Here is a 25633-nt window from a genome sequence, read left to right as displayed (position 1 = left end):
GAGGTCAGGAGATCAAGACAATCCCGGCTAACAAGGTGAAACCCCGTCTCTACTAAAAATACAAAAAAAAAAAATAGCCGGGTGTAGTGGCGGGCGCCTGTAGTCCCAGCTACTCGGGAGGCTGAGGCAGGAGAATGGCGTGAACCCGGGAGGCGGAGCTTGCAGTGAGCAGAGATCGTGCCACTGCACTCCAGCCTGGGTGACTGAGCAAGACTCCGTCTCAAAAAAAAAAAAAAAAAAAGAATTGCCTCAATTCAGAACACAAACGTCATTTCAGGACATCAGCTAACTGGAGTGATTTACTTGTCAAAAAGAGCACACAGGAAGGGATAGCAGTGGCCCTTTGGAGTCCACATCTATTGCCCAGATTTTAAGTTGCTGTTGCCTTTGTACAGCAAGCTTTTAATTTATTAACAGTGGAATGAGAAAAGAAACAGTTGTTTTTTTGACCTATCTCTAGAGAATAATGGGGAAATTCAAATTTACCATGGAGCTCAGAAGAGATGATCTTTAAAAGGGGGAAAATGTCTAATTTTTTCTTACCAATAAGGACCCCTGATGGCTCCTGACTCACACGTGTCTCAATTAGATGCCTATCACCTAGAGTTGGGAGCCAGCCGGTGGCTAACTATTGGAATAAATCAATTGTTTCTAAGGTGTGTTCCAGGTCACTCCCTATTTCCTTGAATTGACTTTGGAGTTCCTCAAAATGAGCAGCCATGAATGCAGTGAGTCTGTTGTATTATCCATCTGATCAAACTACCATCATATGTGCCGATGTGTGACATGAAATAACTGGATATTCCAACTCCATAACCAGCAGGGACAATGACTTACGTGCACTACTAGCAGAAGGGATGCACATACATATTTGTTAACTGACTCACTGAGACAGAATGCCATGTAGGATTTCATGTCTTTAAAAGATTGAAGACCACTGTTTCTCTTATAAAGTTGCTTCCTTATTCAGTTTTTCAGCCCCTTTGCTTGGTCAAACAGATCAATGGAAGGGAAACTGGCTTTCTTGCATCATGTCAGCATTCTCATATTGCAAGATAAGTCTGGTTTGCCTGGAACAGTCCAGATTTAAGCTCATTACAAGATAATTATTAACAATGCCCTCCATTTACTCTCAAGAGTGTCCCAGTTTGGATGGTCAATTCTATGATCACCATAATGAGAGTTTTTTGTAAGATGAGTCTGTGGTACTCATGCAGTAACGTTTCCTTTCTGCTCCCCTTCTCCCTGGTTTAACCAAGGCTCAGAACCAACAGATCAAAAGGAACTCTATTTTGGAATATTGAAAAGCATCTCTCTTTCAATCATAAGCCAATCACCTGTGGTTACCTATTTTAGTAATGGCCAATTTTAATCAATTCAAATTATATATTTTTATCTTGTGCCTCCAAAAGAAAAAAGAACAATGCATTTTTATCAAGCAAAAGATAAGCGGCAATAATACAAGGAACAATGAACATATAATATAATAATTTTTCATTAACAATCCAAACACTACAAAACATAGAATATGCAACTTAAAAATGGAAATACAAATTAATGAAAAGTGGGGTACATGTCACATTAGCGATGCAAAAGACCAGCTTAAGCATAGTTTCTCTAAACTGACAATTAATAAAAGGAAAGTGCCCTTTCTCAAATATGTATGCACAAAAATATTTCAGTCACTTCTAGGGAAAGATTAATCAAAATGTTCCGCTAATTCTATATTACAGCACGTATTACTAATGGTTTACAAAACGTAGGCATCATCTTGCACTTAAAATTTACAACCTTTATCAATCATTACACACTCATTCCATCCAGTCTGTCAAAAATAAAATTATTTCATTTCTATATTTATGAAATAACTATTGATATGTTATGAATCTCAAGTGGTGAATATGTATGATGGAGCCAGTGATCAGAATAATGTCATAGATCTGAAGCTGGTTGAGGGTCAGAGAGCAAACCACCTCTGCCTGGCATATTTGTGTATTGACTTCTGCAATACTTCCTACTATTTCTAAAATAATTCTAATTGTATGTTTTCTCATTCTAAACAAAACCTAAGATTTTCATATTTAAATTGTCTGTCCACTTTTAGAGTATATTCAAAGTCTATCCAGTTATACCACCTGACAGAATGTTTCCTCCTGCATTCATATTATCCCTACAATTCTGAGTCCAGTTGAATAAAGTTAAGAATAAGGACTTAACAATATGTACCTTTTCTTCTACACGTTCAGTGATTCCCACTTTCATGAAGTAAATTTTATGGTAAACTGTACAATCCTAGGTACAGCTGTATAATGCAAATGAAAAAGAAAATATTCAAAGTTTAATTGTTCAAGCAACAATGCCAATGTCCACTGCAACCTGCGTCTCCGAGGGAGTTCTGCAAGTTCATGCTTTCAGCAAACATCTTACAATAAGTCATGCTTCACGGTTATAGTTCAAAAACTAACAGCAATGGCAAATCACATCTCTAACTCCTTCAAATCCACCTGAACAAAAAGCACCTATAGTCAGTGTCAGCCTCAGCTTTGAGCTTTCCAGTTCATATCCAACAATTGCAGCCTCAGCTTTCAGCTTTCTGGTTCATGTCCAACAATTGCCTACCGAGTTGATTAACATTCACATGAAAGTGGCAAAATTGAGGATGGAGAAGAACCAAACAGCAGTTCTGGAAAGGTTTCCAGTGGCTACCAAGCAGTCCTTTGGTGTCATTCACTGCTGCTGCTGCTGCTACCGCCACTGTCCTCTTGCTTGGGAGAAGATGAACTGTCTCGGACTGGCAGCAGGTCATAATGACAAGGGATGTGACTGTTCTTTGGGAGGTCATATGGATCCTGGGTGAGATGCCCATTATTGCTGAATACTCCTTGGACAACACTCACTGTAGGTTCTGTGATAACCAAGGACACATTAATTTATCAGCAATGGAAACATTTTTAAAAAGAATATGGCATTTCTTGCAAATTTCAAACATACCAATGGGACTTTTAAGAAAATATAAGGAAACACTGGTTTTAAAAACATGATTTTAAAAATCATCACATACAGGTGGCAACTCTGTATAGCTGGATCAACTGGCAAAACACAAATAGTGTTCAGAACAAAAGGATGACCACGTAATCAGGATGAAGACATTAAGGGAATATACAGAATCCTGGATATGAATCATGGTCTGAAAAACCCCTTGGGGATAATGTAGGCCAAGCCCCTTATTCCACAGGTGAGAAGACTGAGGTTCTCAAACGTTAATTCGGTTCATGAAAACACTCAACAAGTTCACAACTTTGGGACTCAAGACTCAGGCTCTCAGTTGAGTTCCCATCCTACTGTGGTGGGTTTGTGGGACAGTTTAAAGGAGAATTGCTACTGACTTTCCAAAAATAAATTTAGTTCACTTTGACTTCCACTTTAAAAAGCTGTCTTAATACTTTAAAAAGAAATTCTTTTGTGTATTTTTTCCTGGGGACATACCTGGCATAAAATAAAATACTAGTAGTAAAGTAGGCACTTCATTTACAAGTAGTAGAGAATATTTTAAAGTTAAAATCACAAATACTCACAGAGATATAGAAATAGAGAGAGAGAAAAAAAAATGAAAATATATAGCCCTATTGTTTAGCCAACGGTAGTGGTGGTATGTTTTATCATTTCCCAAGTGGTATTTGCAAAAGACAATCAAAATAACCTCAATTTTAAACTGAATTCATATTAATTTGCATCACATTCACGTCAGAGAATATCACAACTATATTGGACAAGTTTAAAAGTAAAATGTTTCAATCTTGCTAAATGCATTATATTAATATAATGAACCAGGAAATGGAATCACCTGTTTAATCCACTTGAACTATTTGTTTTGGCTAACTAGATATATTAGCTAATAGGATACATATGCTATCCACATGTGTGCCAAAATATTCACTATGGTTACAAAACAAAAGATGGATGATTAGGTGAAAAATAAAGAAAATTTACCTTAAATTTTTCTAAATGATATTGTCCCTGGAAAATTCCTTTGGCATCAATTAATATGATCACTAAAAACACAGGTTGCATCTATTAATAAAATATGGTGACAAAACCCCGTCTCTACCCAAAATACAAAAAATTAGCTGGGTGTGGTGGTGCTTGCCTGTGGTCCCAGCTACTTGGGAGGCTGAAGTGGGAGGCTGGCTTGAGCCTGGTAGGTGGAGGTTGCAGTGAGCCAAGATTGTGCCACTGCACACCACCTGGGTGACAGAGAGAGACCCCATCTCAAAAAAATACAAAATAAAATAAAATACGGACCATTATTTTCAAAAAGATTTCTATGACCTGCAACTATTAAATTCATAAAGACTTTAAAATTGTTTTTAAAAACTTATGCACTCGGTTCTTTCTATGGTTAAGAGATCTTACCAACTTCATAGACATTCTTGTTGGCTGAAGTTGAGTTGTTGATCTCTGCATATGGGGAATCTCTTCGTGCCGGCGATTTCATCTCCACATAACCACACTCTGAGCTTTTAGGGATAAGTACAGGTGGGTCTTTAATAGTGGCATATGGGTTCTCAGAACTGCTTAGAGAGCAGTTACTTGAATTATACTCAGAATTCTTTCCCAGGTCTGTGAAGAGAAATGGGAAGAGAAAGCTAATGCTGTGTCACTGGCAACATCATTTCTTGGTAATAATTTACTTTTTTTCTTTATAGCTAGGTTTCCATAATTCTACACACTGAAAATAATACTACACCTTTTCCACTTGTTTTGGAGAGAATTTGCTATAAAATTACCCATTCGTAAAGCAGCTTTAGTTCCTCTCCAAGATGAGTACTGACATCAATAACATCAATATCATTATCTGATTTCATTTTTATGATCACAGTCAAACATAATCAATTACATTCTATTTTATTAATAGAAGATTTACTGAAGTTCAATCAAGAAACCAGCTGTTGATGGCCCCAGGGGCACCAAGAGTGCTGGGTTATCATGACAAGAAGGCATTGGTGCTGGGAGGACTCCTGGTAAAACTCTGTACTGGGCACCTAATCACTCACACCCATCCTAAAAAGCAGACCTTGGTCAACATGTAACCATGCGGATCTTTTCTTATTGTCTCTGCTATTTCCCCTTATATGTTTCTGTCTCCCCATAAGCCATATTTCTTTCATATGAGTGTTTCCTCAGCAAACTGAATCTTTTGTTCCCCAAAGACTTAAGCTCTACCAAGGTCCACCTCTGGTCAGTTTCTTGATGTCAGTCACACGTTTGTGTGTTTGCTGTAGTAACTGACCACACTAAAAATTCTACATTTTCTCTTGTCACTCTATCTTGTTTAAAAAATATTTCAGTCTTTGAGGTTAAAAAAATTTAATTGTGCTTCTGATTTCTTCTTCAAATTTACACTATACCTTTTAAGGATTTTCCCATATAGCTTCTGTCAAGTCCAAAAGCACCTGTAATAAAGGAAGAATAAAACACCCAGTGAGAATTTAAAGGAAGAAAAACCCCATCCAATATTCCAAGGTCCTGGAAGAGGATCTCCCACTGCAGCAAACAACCAGGCTGCTGCTTTTCAAGTCTTTACACTGGATCAGTTGTCCCAGATGTCCCCAGTGCTTAGAATTAAACACACACACATTTGGTCATTCACCCAGTCATTTACAGTGATTCAGGAAAAGCTAGTCAAAACAGGACAGAAACTGAGGCCTAGAGATAAATCAGTATACTGATTCAAGGTTGCACAGTGAAAAGACACAGCCAAGACCAGAGGTGACATTTGACACCTATGTGCAGCTCTTTCAAGGAAGGCTCTGATGGTTTTCAAATCGTTTTCCCAATAATCATTATTCGGTTCGGTTATATTATTGTCTTCACTATAAGCATGTTTTCTGGAGACTGGAAGCTTCAAACACTGTTGACTAACACTTTACAGGTGATACTAGCTCTTGCCCTTCTTTATTCAGCTTTTATTTTAACAATCTGACTTTTCCAGGTATGGGGACATAATTGTGTATGAGCCTAGATACATACAAAAAAACCACTTTCTCATTGGAAAATGGCCAGCCTTTATTTCGTGGGTGTGGGGAGGGAAATAGGAGCATTCCTGCTCATGCTGGAAAAAATTGAGCATGTAGGCAAGACAGAACGTGCAACCTCTTGCAGAAATCAATCAGGTCATAAGCATGTTGTATAAAATACAAGCATTTAATCACAAATTCACACTATTAAAAACAAAATAAGAGGATATTACCTAGCCCATTTTATACTATCTGGTGTATACATGCAAAATTGCATTGTTAATACTGCATGGGAATCAAGTATTCTACTGGAGCTGTGACAAAGAGGAAAAAACTATAGATTAGGAGACAAAGGAATTACATATCATCACTTATTGGCCATACGATTTTGGGCAAGATGTTCCACTCTCTGAGTGTCAATTTTCTCATCTCTAAAATGGGGAAAACAAAATTTGCCTTCCTGGCTTCCAGGGTTTTTGTCATCATTAAGTGAAACAGAGCATATGGAAAGGCTTTGTAAACTCTGAAGCAGCATACAAATGAAGTGTGTCAATTACTCTAACACTCAGTGCATTATACTACCCTCTGCTTCAGTCTTTGCTTAAGCACTCCAAGCCTTTTTCAATTGTCTTTTAAAAGACTATTACAGGCCAGGTGTGGTGGCTCATGCCTGTAATCCCAGGACTTTGGGAGGCCAGGGTGGGTGGATTCCTTGAGCTCAGGAGTTTGAGACCAGCCTGGGCAATACGGCAAAACCTCGTCACTATAGCTCAGGAGCTCGAGACCAGCCTGGGCAATACAGCAAAACCTCATCACTAATCTTTTGAAATACAATACAATACAATACAATACAATACAATACAATACGAATGTTACAGACTTAGGTTAAAAGTAGAGAGTAAAGTAACGACTAGCAATGAACATTCCAGGGAAGTATTTGCGAATGTTAAGGAAATGATACCCTTGCCACTGTGCATGCATCTCTTAGAGTGATGTGAAGCTCAAGTTGTGATGTTGGTGCCCTATGGGGATCACTGAGTAAGCACACACTGTTGTGGAGGAGGAAGCAGCCTCTCCTAAAGGGAGAGGGTCTGTCAGATATCCATCATGTGGGACAGGAAACAGGAATATTTTCCTCTCTCAGGCACACTCTCTTGCATCTGGGATGTGAAGAGTCTAACCAAGCCTACAGCTGGAGGGAAAGGCACAGGGTTACGCAGGGAGGCAGCATAAATGGGTGTGTAGTGAAGAATTAACCTTATCAAAGAAAGGGGGGGCCTTTGCCCTCAGCTCCTGGGTGGTGATCTTGAAGTCCTTGGACTGTCCTGCCCAATAGGAGTGCTTTTGTTCACCTGGAGGCCCAGGGCTACACTGGATAGTGTAACCAAGTGATTTATGATGGGGGTTTTGGGCCATATGGTATCGCCTCCACCTCTGGAAGGAGAAAGGCTAAAGGTCAATTATGTCTACATGCTGGGAGTCAATCATGTCCATATGACTGAGTCCCCGCCTAAACTGTAACCATGAGAATGCCCATTCAATGAGTTCAGTGAGTCCTTGTAGCAAAATGTTGATCCTGAGGGTAGTCTTGGTGATCCTCGTACTTGGAGCTGATGTCAGAAGTCAGGGTGGTCTTGGGAATTCCCAGACTTTATAATGAGGACCCATGAAGATGGGGCACAGTCTGTGGCCCCTGAGAACAGCTTTATCAAGGAGCTCTGTCTACACTCCTCTTTGCCAAATACTCTTGGTCATCTCCAGACTGTAGCAAAGTCTTGTTAAATGTCCGTTTTAATCTTAGCTGTGCAGTGGCTAGCCTTCTACCAAGATGTGAAAGACAGAACCAGCATGGAGCAGATAGTAAGTTAGGGAATGAGAGCTGGGGCTGTGAGGCCAGACACCCCTGCCAGATTCTCTCTTCATTGCCTTGGAGGATCAGGGAGCTGTTTTAAGGAGGGAGCAGTCAGGATTCCCTGTAAACTCCTATATATACCAATTCCTGGGGCAGGGCTTTCAAATGCTTGGTTTAATTTAATTCACACAATGATCCAGTACACGGTTATTACTCCCATTTTACAAATGAACAAATCAACTCTGAGAGGGTAAGTGATTGGCCCAGTGCCATATCTCAGGGCCTTTTGTGTGTAATTCAAGGCTCTTTCAGATACCATGAAGACAACTATTCCATCATTTAAAGCACCTGTACACTTTATCATACACAACATGCCTGACTCTGTCCTTTGTGAAGAACTTTTTCTGTGCAACAACTTTAAAGGGATGTTAATGCAGAATTAAATAAACCAAGACGATCCAGAATTTCCAATGAAGATTCTATGTTCCTAACACTCAGTCCCTTGGGTCTCATTGAGCCAGAAAGCAGAGACGTTTACATATGACCAATGTAGTGATGTTGTATTTTCTTTTTTTTTTTTTTTTTTTTTTTCTTTTTTTCTTTTTGAGACGGAGTCTCGCTCTGTCGCCCAGGCTGGAGTGCAGTGGCCAGATCTCAGCTCACTGCAAGCTCCGCCTCCCGGGTTCACGCCATTCTCCGGCCTCAGCCTCCCGAGTAGCTGGGACTACAGGCGCCCGCCACCGCGCCCGGCTAGTTTTTTTTTTTTTTTTTTGTATTTCTTAATAGAGACGGGGTTTCACCGTGTTAGCCAGGATGGTTTCGATCTCCTGACCTCGTGATCCGCCTGTCTCGGCCTCCCAAAGTGCTGGGATTACAGGCTTGAGCCACCGCGCCCGGCCAGGACTTTTCTTTCAGTAGTGCTGGTTGGTATTTTGCTGAATATCAATTCATACATTCCTTTGAGCTAAATTATAAACGTAATTAAGACTCCTAAAAAGTCTCCTTCAATGTTAGATGATGTTACCAATAAGCATATTGTGAGTCTTGTAAGTAAATAATTTTACTATGGTTGGAAATACACATTCTATTGATAAAAATGGTATAGAATGCAGATAAAAGTTAGGAATTTGTACAGCAAGCATGATAACCACAACACTAGGGAAACGACTAAGAATTTGTATTCACCACTTAAACATTTTTATTTCCATAGAAACAGGCATTCCCGGAGGGATCAGTTCCTATGACTGGCTCAGAAAACCTGACACTGCTTACAGAAGAAGCAGTGTTTAAGGGGAGCAGTCAGAAGACCAACTTGGAAATCTGGCTTTACCCCTTTCCTCCTTTGAAATTTCAGACAAGAGGGTTAACCTCTCTGTGCCTCCCAGTTTATTCCTCTATTATACAAGATTCACGGGACAGGGTCCACCAGGGAGGATTGTCCAATTTAGCAAATAGGCCAAGTGCGGTTAGCTCATGCCTGTAATCCCAGCACTTTGGAAGGCCGAGGCAAGTGGATCACTTGAGGTCAGGAGTTTGAGAATGGCCTGGCCAACATGGAGAAACCCAGTATCTACTGAAAATGCAAAAATTAGCCAGGCATGGTGGTGCACATCTGTAATCCCAGCTGGTTGGGAGGCTAAGGCAGGAGAATCGCTTGAATCCAGAAGGCAGATCTTGCAGTGAGCCGAGATCATGCCACTGTACTACAGCCTAGGCGACAGAGCGAGACTCTGTCTCAAAAACAAAAACAAAACAAAACATTAACAAATAAAAATATACAAAAATCAGCTATATTAAAATTTTAAAGAAACAACAAATAATCTTTAGTGTACATCCCATGTAATACCTGTGATATATTTATACAAAAAATATTTATTGTTCATCTATCTGAAATTCAAATTTAACTGGGATTTCTGGCACCTACCTCCAAATAAATGTACGTGAAAGGACTTGTTATCCATAAGACACTGCGCACCTGTAAGTTACTATATCATCAAACTCCTCCCTGCAAATATGGGGTACAGGCTTGGAAACTGCACTGCATAATTAATGGTATATCACAGAAGTTCTTTAAGTGTGGACCAAGCATTCCTGTCCCCTTTTCAGGAGGCCTATGAGATCAAAACTATATATACACATATATATTTTAAGAGGTGGGGTCTTGCTATGTCATCCAGATCAGATTCAAACTCCTGGGCTCAAGCAATCCTCCTGCCTCAGCCTCCCAAGTAGCTGGGGCTATAGGCCTGTGCCATTGTGCCCAGCTGCAAAACTATTTCCATAACAATACAACATTATTTGCCATTTTCACTCTAATTCTCTTTCAAGCATACAGTGGAGTTTTTCAGAAGCTACAGAAAGTATGAGATCAAAACCAACTGAATGCAAAAGCAAACATGATAATCTAGCTATCTTCTATTAAGCCAGACATTAAAGAGAGTTTTTATAAAAAGGGTGTAAAATAGTGTTGTTCTTCTCACTAATTTTGGGTAGTTTTGGAAAATGTAGTTATTTTTCATAAAAACAAAATTTATGTCACCGTGAAATGTGATGATTATTGTTAATTTAAATAAATTACTCTTTTTTAAACTTTTATTTACATATCAAATTTCATTACCACATTAAATTTCATTTAATATGGTAAATATAAATAGATATAGCCCCTACCAACAGAAGTTCTTTGGGGTCCTCAATAAATTTTAAGAGTGTAAAGGAGTCCTGATTTCAAAAAGTTGAATCACTGATCCACCACTGTATTCCTGTTGGTATCTCTATTTCCTCACCTGAAAGGGAAAGGGATCTCAAGTACGGATACCCTATATCAAAAGAGAACAAAGAGGAACGCACATCTGGGAGCCAACCTGACAGGGTGCAATACTAGCTCTGACATTTAATAGGCGATGAGGCGCTGTGCAAGTAATTTGTTATGACTCAGTTTTTCAACTGTAACATGGAGATGGTGATAACAATAGTACCTACCTATTAGAGTACTTGTGAGAATTAAGTTAATAGGCATAGAGCTAGAATGTAAGCTATGAGCAGGCAGAGATCCCAAATTCTTTCTTTTTTATTTTATTTTTTTTGAGACAGTATCTCACTCTGTCACCCAGGCTGGCGTGCAGTGGCGTGATCTCAGCTCACTGCAAGCTCTGCCTCCCGGGTTCACGCCATTTTCCTGCCTCAGCCTCCCAAGTAGCTGGGACTACAGGTGCCCGTCACCACGCCCAGCTAATTTTTTGTATTTTTAGTAGAGACGGGGTTTCACTGTGTTAGCCAGGATGGTCTCGATCTCCTGACCTCGTGATCCGCCCGCCTCAGCCTCCCAAAGTGCTGGGATTACAGGCGTGAGGCACCACACCCGGCCTCCAATTTCTTTTGATCAATTCCTGGAACACAGTCGGAACTCAATAAATGTTTGTTGAATAGATAATGCCCTTAGGACAGTAGTTAGCCCTGTACAGGTGTTAGGCATAATTCTGTAAATGTGCTTTTTGATACAAGTTTTCAATAGAACACCTTGGCACAGACAGAGATTTGTGACTGTTTCAGGGACTCATAGGTCAAGGCGTGCTGGGGACGTGCACTGGGAGAACTCACCAAGCTCATTGAGGTAGCCACCATGTTTCCAGTCAGCTGGCAATGTCCCAGTGCAGTCCCCCACAGGGCCTCTCTTCCCAGGGTTCACATTTTTAAGATTCACAAACAGTTGATTGTTTTTTGACTGTTAAAAATATAAACAATGAAAGATTAAAAACAAAATACAATGTGGCACAGCACAGCATTATGGACCTGGGGAAAAGTCCAGGGTACATATTGAGGACCAGTCCTTAGAGGGGGCTAAGCTCAGGGGCTGAGGTGACTGCTTGTAACCTGGTGGGACTTGGAAGCTGGCAGGAGTTCATGTCCTTCAGTCCCAGCTATTCCCTCCACCACCTCAAGATCTTCATTTCACTCTGTCATCCTGTGCCAATTAGACCTTATCTGTATTTATACACATGTAACTTTGAATTGAAAAAAAAAAAAAGAATTCTTGGTCTAAGCCCTCCCATCAAAAATTGTGTTTGTGTAAGTCACAGGTGACTCTTAGCAGTCATCCTAGGCATAAACATGAGGATAACATTATCTGCTTTGCCCTCTTCCCTGAATTTGTATGAGAACAAATAAATTGATGAATGTGAAAGTCTCTGGAGAACATGGAGTGGTATTTAACCATGAGGCACTATAATTAAAATCTATAGCTGCAATAATTAAATTACAACTGGATTAGTTTAATTAACTTGATTTTTTTTCTCTAACAGAGCACTGGAATTAGACAATGGAGATTAGAAATATAATTTGGGTATGATTGGAAGAAAGAAATGTTTGAGATTTCAGAGCATCGTGGGGAAGACCCAGGGGTGACTTGGGTGCTATTAGAGGAACAGCTCTGGGTTCCAGACAGCTCTGTCTCCACCCTCTCTGTGACTCACTTTCCTCATCTGTAAAATCGGCATAATAATCGCTCCATTTATAGGTTTGGTGTGAAGATTAAATGAGTTTATATTTTTTAAGTGATTAGAAATGCTTGGCACATAATATTAGGTTGTTGCTATGTGACCATTGTTGACCTACAAAAATAGCAATTTCATGTGGTTCAACCCAAGTCAGTGCATATTACTGTTGTTGTTACTAAAGCGCAGTTGGCCAGGAAAGGGTACCAGAGAATGGGCAGTCAGAAGAGATGCACTTGGAGATTTTGCCCACGGCTGATTCTGCTATAGGTCTTTATGCTTTTGTTAATGTCATTATGAGTTATTATTTTAAAATCTCATGTAAAATTAGAAACATTTTTCTAAAGCAGTGTAATGGAAACAGTAGATTGTAGAGACAGAGACTTTGACTCACACAGCAGCTGCCACACTCATTATTGGGCAGCTACGTCTGCAAGTAACTTAAACTCCCCACTACTCAGGTTTTCATCAGGAAACTTGAGATTCCCAAGGCACACCCAGAGGACTGTTTAGAGGAATAAATTAGATAATGTATGTAAAGTACCTAGAACAGCCTCTGGTAAACAGCGACCCTCAATACATTCTGATTCCCTTCCTCTCTCCCCGGCCCACTTTCAAAGACTTGAGCCAATTCCTCTCACCTTCGTGACGGTCATCCTATCCCTGTTGTTGACGTGAGGGGATGTGGCACACTGGGTGAGCGTGTGGTAGCTGGGATTGGTAAAGTAGTGGCTATTAGCGTTTCCACCATTGCTGTGAGGAAGGGTTCCTGCAAGAAGGAAGGAAACGGTTAAGGCAGCAGGCTCCCATAAATATGTGTGAAAAAAGGGAATCAAAATAACAGAACAGGCCGGGCGAGGTGGCTCACGCCTGTAATCCCCGCACTTTGGGAGGCCAAGGCGGACAGATGACGAGGTCAGGAGACCGAGACCATCCTGGCTAACACAGTGAAACTCCATCTCTACTAAAAATACAAAAACAAATTAGCCTGGCATGGTGGCGGGCGCCTGAAGTCCCAGCTACTTGGGAGGCTGAGGCAAGAGAATCGCTTGAACCCCGGAGGCGGATGTTATAGTGAGCCGAGATCGCGCCACTGCACTCCAGCCTGGCGACAGAGCGAGACTCGTCTTTAAATAAATAAATAAATAACAGAACAAACGTCTGGACTGCTTCCATATCACAAGCTGGGCAGAATCTCCTCCTGCCTAGCCTACTCAGCAAAGCTTCTTTCTAGAAGCAACAGGCCTCTGCCTTCCTAACTGCCTCCTTGGAAAAGTATGAAAGCTTGTGAACAAATGTGAAACTGAAAAAAACAATCCTTTAAGATCCATAGGAGTGGCTAACTAGGCCTAAATTTAAAATACAGTCAAGCACGCCTTTGCTGACTAAGTGTCACACCTGTATTCTGAGTTCTCGGAAAACCCAGCCCTTTATCTTTGGGTCTTTCAGAGCTCAGCTGAACCAACCAATCAGAGCTTACCTGCCTTGCTAATCAGGGCTCAGCTTTATCAAACGATCAGGGTTCAGCTGTATCAACCAACCAGAACTCAGTTGCACTGACCAATTAGAATTAAACCAGTTTCAATCCTTCACTTGCATAAAAGGGCCTGATTGGAAGCTGGGTGGGGACTTTTGCTATAAAACACAAGCTTTCCCTTTGTTCTCTGAACTGCACCTTCATTTTACACTGGCTGCAACTCCTGGGTTTGCAGACTGTTCACTGGAATAAAATCTCTTTCCTCCAAATTCCTTTTCAGAGAACTTTTGTTCACAGTATCCACCAACAACTGCTCTTTGCTTTGGGGCTTGTAGAGCTGGGAAGGCATCATTTGAAGCTACTCTGCAACTTTCCTTTTTTTAAACACTTGAGTTCTTGACACAATAATTCTGCACTGAAAATGCACTACTATGTAAATCAGCTACTTCTCATATTTCCACAGAATTTTGCAGTTTTAAACATGTAACCAACCAGAAAGCCTTCAATGATCACCCAAAAAGTAATAAAGATTTTAAGCTTTTAAATTCCTCCATGTAAGTGGTTGCTTCCACTGATGATTGATTATAATTCTTTTTTCTTTTATGAGGCATTGTGACAGAACAGAAAAAATCAAGAATTTTCTTAAAGGGCTGCCTTGGTTCTTGCTAATACCAAAAAGCTGTTTCTCGTATAACTTGGTTCCCTCCAGTTAATGATTCGGGTAGGCCTAGGGAGAGGCTGGGAAGCATATAGAAAGTACCCCATTCAGAGACAGGAAAACTGGTCCAGCTCCATAATCTGATCCATGACCTTGGTAAATTCATCATCCTCTCTTCCTCCCCACCCCCCTCACATATGACAAAAGCTTGAGGCTGGATACAAAGCTCCTTATGGATTGAAATTCCATAAATCTAAAGCACAAACAACACAGTGAGCTCAATTTTAAAACCCTCATAGCAAACCACAGAATGACAATTTACTATTGTTGAAATAAAAAACTCATCTCTAGCAATGTATACCTTTTCCACAGAATTATCTCAATGAGAATTGACAGAAACAATGGACTGCACAGCCAAACACCCAGTTTTAAGGAAACAGGGTGAAATTTAACTTTTCAAGAAGCAAAATGCCTCTCCGCTCTTACCTGAAATGGTATAATCTGCATTGATGACCCTCATAGCAGGGGTGTAGGTAACTGCTGGCATGCTTGATTCCTTTCCCTTCTGCTTGTGTCTATAAATAATGAACAATGCCAGTAGGAAGAGAACAACTAGGACAAGAATGATGATGCCCGCAATGGCCCCGATCTGGTAGGAATCAGCAGGGAGAGCAGTACTGGTTCGGCTTAAGCTATTCAGATTTCCAACTATGATAACACCAGCTAGAAAAAGAAAAGAGAGACTTGAGAAAGGATGACAATGTGCTGGATAAATGTTTGATCTCTACTTACAAAAACCTCCTTCTGTGCTAATGCCTCCATATTTTCAGTTCATAAAACATTAATTTGGAAACAGAGCAGGAAGAAAAAGCAAACATTCCTCATTGTCAGATGTTGTCAGCCTATCCATGCCCAGAGAAAGGCTGCTGTAAGCCTCAAAAAGAGACAGAAGCTGGGCACAGTGATGCGTGCCCAGAGTTCCAGCTACTCAGGAGGCTGAGGTGGGAAAACTGATCTAGCCTAGCAGTTAGAGATCAGCCTGGCCAACAAGCAAGACCCTGTCTCTAAAAAAATGTAAAGAAAGAAACAGGATTTTCTAAACGCAAAGAGATTCAACAGTAGGGTTTGAGAGCTTCTTATATATTTCCGATTAAATACTTAGACTGGCAATTAATTTGGGGTAACAATTTATCTAATTTTTATTTTGCTTCATTATTCAATAATAAATAAAGTTTATGCAGAGTTAAATGCTAAATGTCCCAACTGCTTAACCAAATTTTATGTCTATCCTTAGCATTTCTAAGAGTAATCTTCCTTCTAAGCAAGCATAACACCATTATAAATCTAGTCTAAAAACAGGATCTGCCTTTTGCTAATTACAATGGGTCTTTTACCTCAGAAGATATTGTTCTGTTGAAAGTTATTTTCCATGACAGAAAGATTTGTCCTGATAATACCTGATAGCATTACCCTAATACCTTACTCATTAAATTCAAAATTCGGCATTACATAGTTCTTCCTTATGGTCCATCAAGTGAGGACGCTAAAGGCATGGGTTGAGAGTCAAGAAATCTGGCATCTAAAAAAATTGACCTAGATATTCTGAACTTTCCCTTAAGCTTTCAGGCTGCAGTTTTATCATCTATAAATGAGAAAAGAGGCCTCCATGTCACTGCTTCCAGCTCACGTAAACGTTCCTATGATTTTATGATTCTAAATGCTGGAGGACCTTCTTACAAAACAATATGACCTGAAACACAGACCACCAAGGACAATGTAGTGAGATTACAGCGTATTTGTAATTATGATGTGATCATGAAAGATTGCATTCTATTGTTATGACAGTCAAATGTAAATCATAAGCATGTAAAAGTTATTTTACCACAAAAATTAAATGTTGTAAATATTTACATGGTCTGCAGTTTAAGATGACACCATCTACAACAGTGTATCAATTTTCTAAAGGCTTTTATAGCCCATCTGCTTATTGCCTACCAGGGAGTACCACAAGCAGTAAGAGCTGTGGCTGTCTGCAGGGCACGCTTCAGAACCATCAGAAGCACTTTCTCAAAGTCCCCAACCCCAGAATCAGAATTTCCCAAATGGGACCGTGTACATGACAACTATTCCCAGGTCATTATGACACACTCCTCAATTAAAAACCAGGGGCACAAGTTTTACAAAAAGTTAAACATATGCCTACCATATAACCCAGTTATTCTACTCCTAGGTATTTACCCAAGAGAAATGAAAGCACACGTCCGTGCAAAAACTTGATTCACTCTTGTTCATAGCGGCTTTATCTGTAATACCCCCAAACTGGAAACAATCCACGTGTCCATCAGCACATGAATAGGGAAATAAATTATAGTATATCCATACAATGGAACACTATTCAGCAATGAAAAGAACTGAACTGTTGATATGTGCTACAACATGGTTCCATTTCAAAATAATTATGCTGAGTAAACAAAGCCAGACCCAAAAGAGTACAATATGATTTCATTTATATAAAATTCTAGAAAATAAAAACTAATCTATATTGACAGAAAAGACATGAGTGATTACCTGGGGCATAACGGGTGGTAGAAGTAGGGAGGGGCATGAGGAAACACATGGTGATGGATATTTCATTTATTATGGTGATGGTTTCATAGGTATATAGACAGTCCAAATTTTATTAAATTGTACACATTAAATAGGTTTTTTTGTGTGTGTATCAATTACACCTCAATAAAGCTGAAAAGAAATTATAGACCCAGTAGGAAGTTCACGAGTTTTGGAATAACAAAAATCTGGCACAAAAGCTATGACATATTCTAGATATTAGCTATGTGACCTTGGGAAAATTACTCGGCCTCTCTAAGCTTTTGCTTCCTTATCCACAGGAGAGCAACAATAAGGCATTCATCTGGAAATTAAATAAGTAACCAATTATGCCATTTAGAGTTGTGGTGAAGATTATGCTGGATAACACAAGTGAAAATACTTCGCATAGACGGGTACATGCTGCTCACACAGTACTACAAACATTTGTTAGTATCTTTACCTTGATCACATCTCGCTCCCTTCCATCCGGGGCTGCAGTAACAGGTTCCGGTGATGTGGTCGCAGGTGGAGTTGTTCAGACAGTCACATATCTGGCGACAGCCATAACCATACGTTCCTGCAGGGCACTCTAGAGAAGGAAAGTCAAATGTAGCTTTCCAGCCTTGGGAATTTGGAGCAAGGCTGTCTCTGACTGCAAGCCCTGAACATCTAGAGCAAAATCCTTTCAGGGGATTCCTATTGAGGCTGACTTGTACCCCCAAGAGTGTCCCAGAACTGGACAGCATTCCCGGAATCATGGTGGCACTCACAGTCCAGACTGCACATGGCTAGAGCCAGGGCTGCTCAACATTACAGCTCCTGACACTTTCAGCTGCTACATACCCACCTCTATGATGCGTGTATGGAGAGTCTGTGGAATTCCCATGGAACAGATGAAGATAATCACTAAGGGCAATTTGAGACAAGTCTACCAGGCAAAACTGTGGGCTGAAAGGGGCCTAGACTGAAGAGCATAAACTAAAGATGCTTTCTTGAGAACACATATATTTTACTGTAGGCTCAGGGATCTTCATAAACACACATTCTCAATTGAATTAGCCAGGAATAGGAGAAGAGGCAGACAACAAGTTTTGTTGATTTTCTAGGTAAGAACTTCATTTGCTATGGAGTGGTTCAAACTCTGGATTTTGCTGAAGTCTCGAAGACAAAAATAATGGGATTCTTACAATGTGGTGGTAATAAGAGTTAGGCATGAATTTCAAAGGATAGTGTAAGCATGTTAAATCTAAAAATCTTCGTGACAAAATATTGTTGTTTTTCATAAAGTTAACAGCAGGGGGCAATGTGCTAGTATTATTAGAATTCTCTGTCAAACACAGGGTTTCTGTTTACAAATAAGCATTGGGAGAAGTCTCCAAAAATAGGGACACTTTAATTTGCTGTTGAGAGTAATCACGGAAGCACTTAAGAGGTTTTCTTATTTAATAAGCCCTTAACCAGTCATCTGGCATTCGAGTAAAATTTTGAACCTATTCTGGTTTCCATGAATATGTTTAGACATTTATACACAGACATACAATATTTATATGCACAAAAGAGGTGTGCATGCAACTGTGTCACTCAGTCAGGATCTGTTTCATGACTCAATGAAACAGTGATGCAAAACTAAAATTGGGCTGTCTGTCTTGAGCTGATTCCTGGATGTCACTTCTGTATATTTGCTAGAAAGAGGATATGCAAAAATACCCTAGGGTTTAGCACATAAGATTGAGGCAACCAGGTTCAAAGTGGCTCTGTGAGGCGCCAGTGGAGTGGAGTGGGGAGGGATGCTTTATTTCCAGAGTCCTGCTATCCTGATCAACCTTTCCAGGCCACACTGCTCCTATGGCCATAATCTTGGCAGATCCTTCCCAAGAGTACAACCTCTGATAAACAGGAATTGTTCTTCACCTTTTCCTGCCTAAAAGGTTTTATCATAAGAAAGTGGGTCCGATACAGCTCTAAGCCCTTATTTATTGTGAATACTGAATGAAAGTCACAGAGGAAAAGAATAATAAACTAATTTGCAATATTCAATTTTCTTAAGACTAATTTTTTTTTTTTTTGAGACGGAGTCTCGCACTGTTGCCCCGGCTGCTATGCAGTGGTACGATCTCAGCTCGCTGCAACCTCCGCCTCCCGTGTTCAAGCGATTCTCCTGTCTCAGCCTCCTGAGTAGCTAGGATTGCAGGTGACTGCCACCATGTCCAGCTAGTTTTTTGTATTTTTAGTAGAGACGGGGTTTCACTATGTTGGCCAGGCTGTTCTCGAACTCTTGACCTCGTGGTCCACCTGTCTCGGCCTCCCTAAGTGCTGGGATTACAGGCGTGAACCACTGCGCCCAGCCAAGACTAATGTTCTTATAACTCCATGAGTGGATGCATAGATAGTGGGATGGAAATAAAAAATAAGGAGGAGTAATTCCAACAGCATATTCCCCCCTAGTGGGACTTAAAAAATTTTTTAAGGCAGTATGTTGTCTTGAAGGTTGTTAAGACTAAGATGAGAAGTTGTTAATGGAAACAGTATAAAAGTACTATCTAGAGAAGGTTGTTGAAAGGGTGGCAATGTTTGCATGGATTTGTTCCCTCACCAGCAACAGGGGTTGGCCCTGGGCCACCAGCCCTCCTCCCCATCGAATGTACTGTCCTCCAATGTGAGACCCGGGTCCCGCCTCTGCCATGAAGAAAGCTCGACTGGCTCTTTTAAAGCTCTGAGCAGCCACATTCCAAAAATAAGAAAGAGAGGAAAGGAGAGCCCAAAAGAACAGAATGGAAAACTTGAATTCTGTCTTCATTCTTGTAGTCGCACCTCCTCCACCCAGAGCACTGAGTAACCAGCAATGATCCCAGGGAGGCCTGACCTCTGGGAGGGGAAGTCAGTCATGCTGAGAAGTAACCAGCCATCAGCTCAAACAACCTAAGAGTGGTGAATTCTGCCTTAATATTTCCCGGCATCTAGGAAATGTGATCCTAGAGGAAAAAAACATACCACCCAGTGATGCCACACTCTCATACTTACTCTGCTCACAGTGCCGTCCCATAAATCCAGTGCGGCAAGTACACTGCCCGGAGATGTGGTCGCAGTCAGCTCCGTTTTGACATTGGCATATCAGTGCACAGTCTTTTCCATAAAACCCTAGAGGACATCCTGTGGGAGGAGGGAGGACAGCAGGAGTCAAGAGGCTGCTGAAGAGAAACATTTGGAGGCTCGTGCCTCCAACATATTTGTGTTTAAACTTGAATGACACTGAGCCATCAGAGAATACAGTGAATAGTACATATCTCAGCTTGCCACAAGAGCTTCTTTGAAGTCCCAAGACAGGGCTCTTGCAAGGAGGTTGTAATTCATAAGCAGGAGGCAGAAGAGTTTCATTCCTGTCAGTGTAACCATCTGAGGCAAGACTAGTGCCTTCTAAAAAAACATCCCTTCGATCCTGGAAGAATAGGACATTTCCTTTCATTCTTTCACATTTCTACTAGAATCCTAGACTCAAATTCCAACGGACTGAGATGGGTACTTTATATTAAAATTATCTGTATGCTTTTACTTGTAGTACAGAACATCTCTCTATTGTTGCTACTAGCCTTGTCCACTGTATCTGTTATTAACTTAGATAATATCAACTTCCCTGAAGAGGTGTACTAGGATGCTTACCTTAAAAAACAATTATACTTCACAGGTGCTTTGTAAAAAGCAATAAGCCTTCACACTGCTGCATAATTTTCAATGCTGAGACTGGCGACTCTCTTGAGCTAAAGACACCCCCAAATTCTGTTGGCTTACGTGCGCTGGCAGCTGCCCTGCAAGAGTGTCTTGGGGATCTCTGGCGTGATGAAAGATTCAATGCAGGCTGATTCAATGGTTGTTTCCAAATATTACATATGCTTTTCATTTTCTCATTTTCTTAAGGAACTTTCAAGAAGCAGAGGCAGTGCCCAGATGCCAGGATGCACTGATGACCCCCTGCTGTCATGCATTTATTTAGCACCTACTCTATGCCAGATTCTTTTCATGCATTCTCTTGTTTAATCTTTATAGCAGGCCAGAAATGCAGGGATGGATATTCCCATCCTGTAGACAGGAACTAAGCCCCAAGTACCCTAAGTCACACAGCTGGCAACTGGCAGGGCCATGATTCAAACGCAGGGAGGTCTGGCTCCGGACCCCATGTTGCTCCCACTATATCATGTTACTTGCACTTGAAAAAGGGTTCTCTGTTTGAAGCACGTTCTAATTTTAGAATTATAAATAATATCTTACAAGTACCTTTCTCTAAGAAGTTAAACAATATTTATAGATATACGAGCTCTGAAGAATATGCTTGGGCCAGTCACCTTCCTTGCCAATTATCCTTTTCAAATCTTGGTTCAAGGTCTACATTCTCTTCTAGAAAGTTTCTAAAGACTTTTTCAGCCATTCTTTAATTACGTACTCTAATTAGTATTAAATAGGAATTGCTTAATTTCAGACCCATCTTTCCTCCTCAGCTTCTTGCTATTATTTTAAAATATATGCTATTATTAGTACTTAATCATAACACATGCCTTCCTGTCTTGTCTCCTTTATTCAACCGAAGGTAAGAAGGCAGAGAATAATCTTCCTTCCCCACCGATGCTCAGCTTTGGAGTAAGTACTTTGCACATTATATCCTATCATGCTAAAAGCCTTATGGAAGAAAAAATGGTTAGGATGCTATGAAATACAAAATGGGGAAAAGAACTAGAGCAGTGGCTCTCAAAGCATGGTCCCAGGCTGGCATTACTACCAGTTGATAAAAATGGCAATTCTCAGGTGCCAGTCCAGACCCACTGCTCCGGCTCTCTGGGATGGGACCAGCTTCTGTGTTTGTTGTGTACTCCAGGTGATTCTGAAGCTTGCTACAGTATAAAAACCATGGAACTCCACCTTTTCCAGGAGCACACATTAAATCAGGCAGTCAGGCTTGTTGTCTTCACTACCTTTCTAATCTTTATATCCTAACTTTTTTTTTTTTTTTTTTTGAGACGGAGTCTCGCTGTGTCGCCCAGGCTGGAGTGCAGTGGCCGGATCTCAGCTCACTGCAAGCTCTGCCTCCCGGGTTTTTACGCCATTCTCCTGCCTAACTTTTGTGCTGTTAGAATAAAGAATTGAGAATTTTATCCATGTAAATATGGTTTGGTTAAAGGAGAGAAGAGAAATAACTCGCACACCATCACACAGCATTGCTCCACCTCAGTGTCCTGATAGAACCTAGAGAGAATACTTGGAATGTAGTAGCTCTTAATCACTTAGAGAAATTTAGATGTCTACAGGTCGTTAGGAGAGGGAAGTACTCCAACCTCAGGGACCTTTTTCGAGTTCCAGTCACGCATGAGGAGGGTGAGGCTGTTTCCTCCTCGGACGAGGCTCCCCTTGGTGAGCCTCAGAAGGCTTGTCACTTACTCTGAGTGCAGTAGAGCCCTGTCCAGCCAGGAGTGCATTTACATTCCCCATCGTAGGCACTGCAGAAAGCTCCATTGTGGCAGTTGCAGGTGTGGATGCAGTTTGGGCCCCAGTGGGCAGGTGGACATGCTGAAATTACAGGTGTGGAGAAGTCCATCAGAGCTCTGAGGCCAATACCAAGTAGGGAGAATTCCATCCACCCCTACACATCTCCCTGCATGTGAGAGGTTAGCAGTGTACATTAGGACTAAGAAAGCACGCTGCTCTGAATTCTGCATCAAATCCCAGATGGCCATGCCGACTTCAACAATGACTGTCATTACTGACATATGTATTCATTTACAACTGCAGAGTGAGGTGGCTGGGGCAAAAATCACCTCAAGTTTACAGATTCATTTATTAAACAGACACACATTCAACACCTATTATGTACCCAACACTCTTCCAGGCACAAGGAAGATAGCAGAGGACAAGACAAAGTCCAAACCATCCTCTGGAAGCTTGTATTTTGGTAAGGGAGGCAGGCAAACCAACCAACCAACCAAACAACCAACCAACCAACCAAGTGAAAAATCAATGGCGGTAAGTATTATGAAAAAAACATAAAGAGGACAAGGAAGACAATAATTTTGGGAGCTAGTTCTCTGAGGAAGGCCTCTGTGAGGAGAGGACATTTGAGCAGAGATAAGGTGTGGAAAATGACTTGACTCAAGAGAGGTTAAAGGACCGAAGGCCATGTAGCTCATGTTCACAATTTCTAAATCCTGTACTCTTCAGTCTACTCTAGAGTTGCCACTTTAGGCTTCTTTTAAATATTGAGGTTCCCAGCGGTATGTAAAAATTGGTTTCCTTGTAAAAACTCTTAATTGGAAGACGCAGAAAATCATACAATTAAATCATTAGGGGTCACTGCCGATTGAAGAGACATCAGAAAGTCAGATAAAGTATCTGTGAAATAATAACGTGAGATCAGGGGGTAAAATAATTTCATTGACCAAAAATACTTTTTATTCATATTAATACTTCAGGAACATAATTGCATAAAAGGAGGACCGCCTGTAATTTCTATATGGCTACCCCGTAGGGAATGTGGACCAATAAAGACAATCAATAATACATATGAAGTAACTTTATAAATGAAAAAAAATTCTTCCATAATTGTGTGCACTGTTTTTGTCCAAGAGCAAGGGGAAAATACTAGCTGACACTTGAGGTCTCGAGTGAGCATTAGAACAAATTTTCTAAGTACAACACCCTCATTTTACAGCTGAAGAAACTGAGGCCACAAAAGGTTAATAGTGACTCGTACAAGGTCACACAGATTAATAACAATATTTGCTATTTGTTAGACAAATACAGCTTCCCTCTTTTAAAGCCACAGTGAGACTCAGTGAAAACTATTGCAGTGTCTAGCCCGTCTGATGCTCAGGGAAGCACTCTTTACCTAAAGCAACCTATTCCTTAGATGATATTTAATCAGCTTTTGTAAACCCATTTATGTTCACGATATAGTTTTCTGAAGTAACCCACTGCCATTAGGTTTTTCTCCCTATATTTGTTATGATCAGAGAATGGGAATAAGCATTACTCAGCTTCATATTCCCAAAAGGTAAATGTAGAGATAGTGCTTTAAAAAATCATTTTCCCAAAGACACCTGCCCCTTTAAATGTACCCCTTTAAGTTTTCAAAGTCTGTGTTTTCACTGTGAAGGACTTTGCTCTCTTTAGACAGGCTCACAATCAGCCAGAAGAAATATGAAGATGGTTCCATAGAGTCCATAAGGGAATCAATGAAATCAATGATCCCCAGGAGAAGCAAAGGCTTTTGCCAAATAAATCAGCTTCCTGTGGAGTGATTATCGGGGCAGGCAACACTATAGTCTCCATTCATAGTTGTGTTTCTATTTTTGTTCCTTTCAGCACATTCCTCCTCCAAATGAGGAAGGGACGAATTTCCAAAATAAAGACTGCTTTTCAAAGGAGCAATATAAATCAATCATTTTATGACAATGATATTGGACCTTTTACTCTTCCCAAATCCTGTTTTTCAGTATCTATTTATCAATCTGTCCATATCCCCAGCTATCCGTCACAGCCCTTGCAACACATGTAGATTTAAACAGACTGATTTCTTCTGAAGTGATGCCCCCAGAATGCAGTGAAATCACATCGCATAACACTTCCTTCACCAAAGAGCTACACTTCTGAGATTTATTAGCTCTGTTCTCTTATTCCTAAAAAATGGGGTACAGCCTGGACTACTAACGGAAAAAATTAACATTCAGAAAAAAGTCTTCCAGCAAAAAACATATTGCTCATCAATTAGTATTTGCAGGTTGCTTGTAACTGTGAGGTTTGAATTAAATTATCAATAAAGCACCATGTAAAATGACTGCACACAGTAATTCTTTGATTTCTCTTATGTGCATGATGGGGGAATTCAATATAAACTGAGAGTGTTTCATAAAATTTATAATGAATGAAACCAGATTACCCCATACATATGCTATTCCTTGGTCAAAAGTTGAATACTTTTAGACATTGCCCTGACCCTTTCAAAACATTCATGAATGACTTATAGTCAATGTCATTTTTTTCATGACATGGGTGCTCTAAGAGTCATCTATATAGTCCCTCATAGGGTCACACAATTCCTGTCTGAAATCCAATGGTGTGGAAGGCACTTGGGTGATGCCAACGTGAAGGTAAGTATATTAGGTGAGCAGTTCACTCTGGTTCCCAATAGGTTTCTAAGGCTCACATCATTTAATTCCATTTTTTCTTTCTCTGTAATTAACTCTCCAGATAAACACAAAATGAAGAGATAAACTTCTAAATACGGCTGTTTTGCTTTATATCAATGGACGATGAATCACTGAAAAGTGGATAAGCAAAATGTTACATATTTAGGTTCTTTCCAAGACATTATTTGGATTAAACACAGGACCATTGCATAGAGGTCTTAATGGGAAAAAAAAAAGAATTAAAAAAAAGGAATTTAAAGTAGAATGTGTCTTTTAATTAGTCATATATTCTTTCTTGATTATATAAAAACACTCATACTTCAATCCTAAAGAATCTGAAAACAAACAAATAAGAACAGTTGATTAATTGTTCTCAAACAAG

At 40.3% G+C, this 25633-nt stretch overlaps 1 protein-coding gene across 1 annotated transcript in view; it reads right to left on the bottom strand.

Annotated features, from left to right (window-relative positions):
* Window positions 1-1350: 1350 nt before the first annotated feature.
* MEGF10 (multiple EGF like domains 10) overlaps window positions 1351-25633 on the bottom strand; it is a 182452-nt gene continuing 158169 nt past the window's right edge. Inside the window, exons 17-25 of the mRNA XM_015140681.3 lie at window positions 22508-22636; window positions 20105-20233; window positions 17544-17672; window positions 14981-15217; window positions 13001-13128; window positions 11467-11590; window positions 5409-5453; window positions 4414-4620; window positions 1351-2905 (exon numbers count right to left, since the gene is read on the bottom strand). Coding sequence (XP_014996167.3) covers window positions 2724-2905; window positions 4414-4620; window positions 5409-5453; window positions 11467-11590; window positions 13001-13128; window positions 14981-15217; window positions 17544-17672; window positions 20105-20233; window positions 22508-22636 — 1310 coding nt within the window. The 3' untranslated portion in view covers window positions 1351-2723. The remainder of the gene's footprint in view (window positions 2906-4413; window positions 4621-5408; window positions 5454-11466; window positions 11591-13000; window positions 13129-14980; window positions 15218-17543; window positions 17673-20104; window positions 20234-22507; window positions 22637-25633) is intronic.

Source organism: Macaca mulatta, chromosome 6 (genome assembly GCF_049350105.2).
Source record: "Macaca mulatta isolate MMU2019108-1 chromosome 6, T2T-MMU8v2.0, whole genome shotgun sequence".
NCBI classification, from domain to species: domain Eukaryota; kingdom Metazoa; phylum Chordata; class Mammalia; order Primates; family Cercopithecidae; genus Macaca; species Macaca mulatta.
This window is presented reverse-complemented; position numbering and strand designations above follow the sequence as displayed.